Source organism: Nematocida homosporus (assembly GCF_024244095.1).
Source record: "Nematocida homosporus strain JUm1504 chromosome Unknown 525, whole genome shotgun sequence".
Classification (NCBI taxonomy): Eukaryota; Fungi; Microsporidia; genus Nematocida; species Nematocida homosporus.
This window is the reverse complement of record NW_026250542.1, coordinates 1-1,300: the sequence shown is the minus strand read 5'-3', so window position 1 is coordinate 1,300 and position 1,300 is coordinate 1. Positions and strand designations below refer to the sequence as shown.

General features: G+C 39.0%; 1 protein-coding gene across 1 annotated transcript; it reads right to left on the bottom strand.

Moving 5' to 3' along the window:
* Positions 1-2: 2 nt before the first annotated feature.
* Positions 3-1,298, bottom strand: NEHOM01_2530 (uncharacterized protein; the record flags this gene model as incomplete). The annotated part of the gene is made up of 1 exon (XM_051491406.1): positions 3-1,298. A coding segment is annotated over one exon (1,296 nt), but the record flags the coding sequence as incomplete, so codon positions are not given.
* Positions 1,299-1,300: the final 2 nt, after the last annotated feature.

Here is a 1,300-nt window from a genome sequence, read left to right as displayed (position 1 = left end):
ACACATTCATCGACATTATCTAGAATCAAAGTCCCGACATTGAGGCTGTATTTTAGAGGACTGTCTAAATTGGTTTTCAGCTTAGCTAGATCAAAGTCAGTAACAGTTGGAGGGTGGTCATGCACATCTGAAATACGAAGTTCTTGGGCATTAATGCTCCTTAATTCGTCGAGAAGTATATCGCATTTGACAACCTGGTCCCAGCGGGGGTTCTTATCTCCACTAACACTAAGCGATGTGTAACATATATTCTGACAGCGAATTTGGATTCTGAAATTCTTAAGTTTGAGATTGACGGGCTCTTCAAGTTTCCAATAAGGGGCACTAAGTGCATGGCCAAGACAGACAATCTTCTTGTCTTCAATATCCGCTGGGATCCTTAACAAAGCATTAACGTTGTAAAGACTCGTTAATCCATCAAGCAGGTCATTTCGGTTTTTATCGTACTCAATCTGGACTTTTTGGACATCAATACCATATTTAACCAAGTATTTCCTGGATAGTACTTGTTTGTAGTAAACGGGAGAATCACAGGGACTATAAATCGAAACTCCACAGATAAACTTCTGTGCAAAGACATGGGGTTTAGAAGCTGGTGCAGTATTAGGGAGCTTGTCTAAGTATTCAGTAAATATCGTGTCAAAACCATCATATGACACAGCATGAACATGAATTGAAGACATATTGTGTTCTGCAATGTATTTAATAACCTTAAAATCTCCTGTTAGAACTAGAGGCAAATCTTCATTAGATATCGTTTCAAGTCCAGTTATTTTTGGTTCCTTAGCCCTGCTATCCTTAAGAATAAAGGTGATTTTAGCACAGTTAGGAGCGGCATTCCGAATAGACTTCAAGTCAATACTAACCTTTTCTTGTGAGTATTCAATTATAAGATGCCAATCTTTTGATAGTGATAAACGCTCAAGATATGCAGAAAGATTTGGCACTAGGCTGCCAAATAGTGATAGTTGTGAAATAGGCCGCAATATAACGAGACCTTCAAATATATCCTTTTGAAAGACATCCGGTGGAGGATATGCCCTAATCTCGAAATCAAATGGTACAGCCCCAGCATATTTAACTGTATCCTCAGCCTCCTTCCGACACAGGCTTGGATCGAAGCCACATTTAGATTCATTTGAGACCTTATTATCCCTAGTCCAAAGCAGCAGCTTGTTACACTCAAACATGTTAAGAAGTCGGCATAAAAGCACCAGATTCGTGTGATGTTTCATTATATTCTCCTGATGGGCAGAAATCCTAACGAAATCAGCTTTAAACACTGTAATTCTTCGTAACA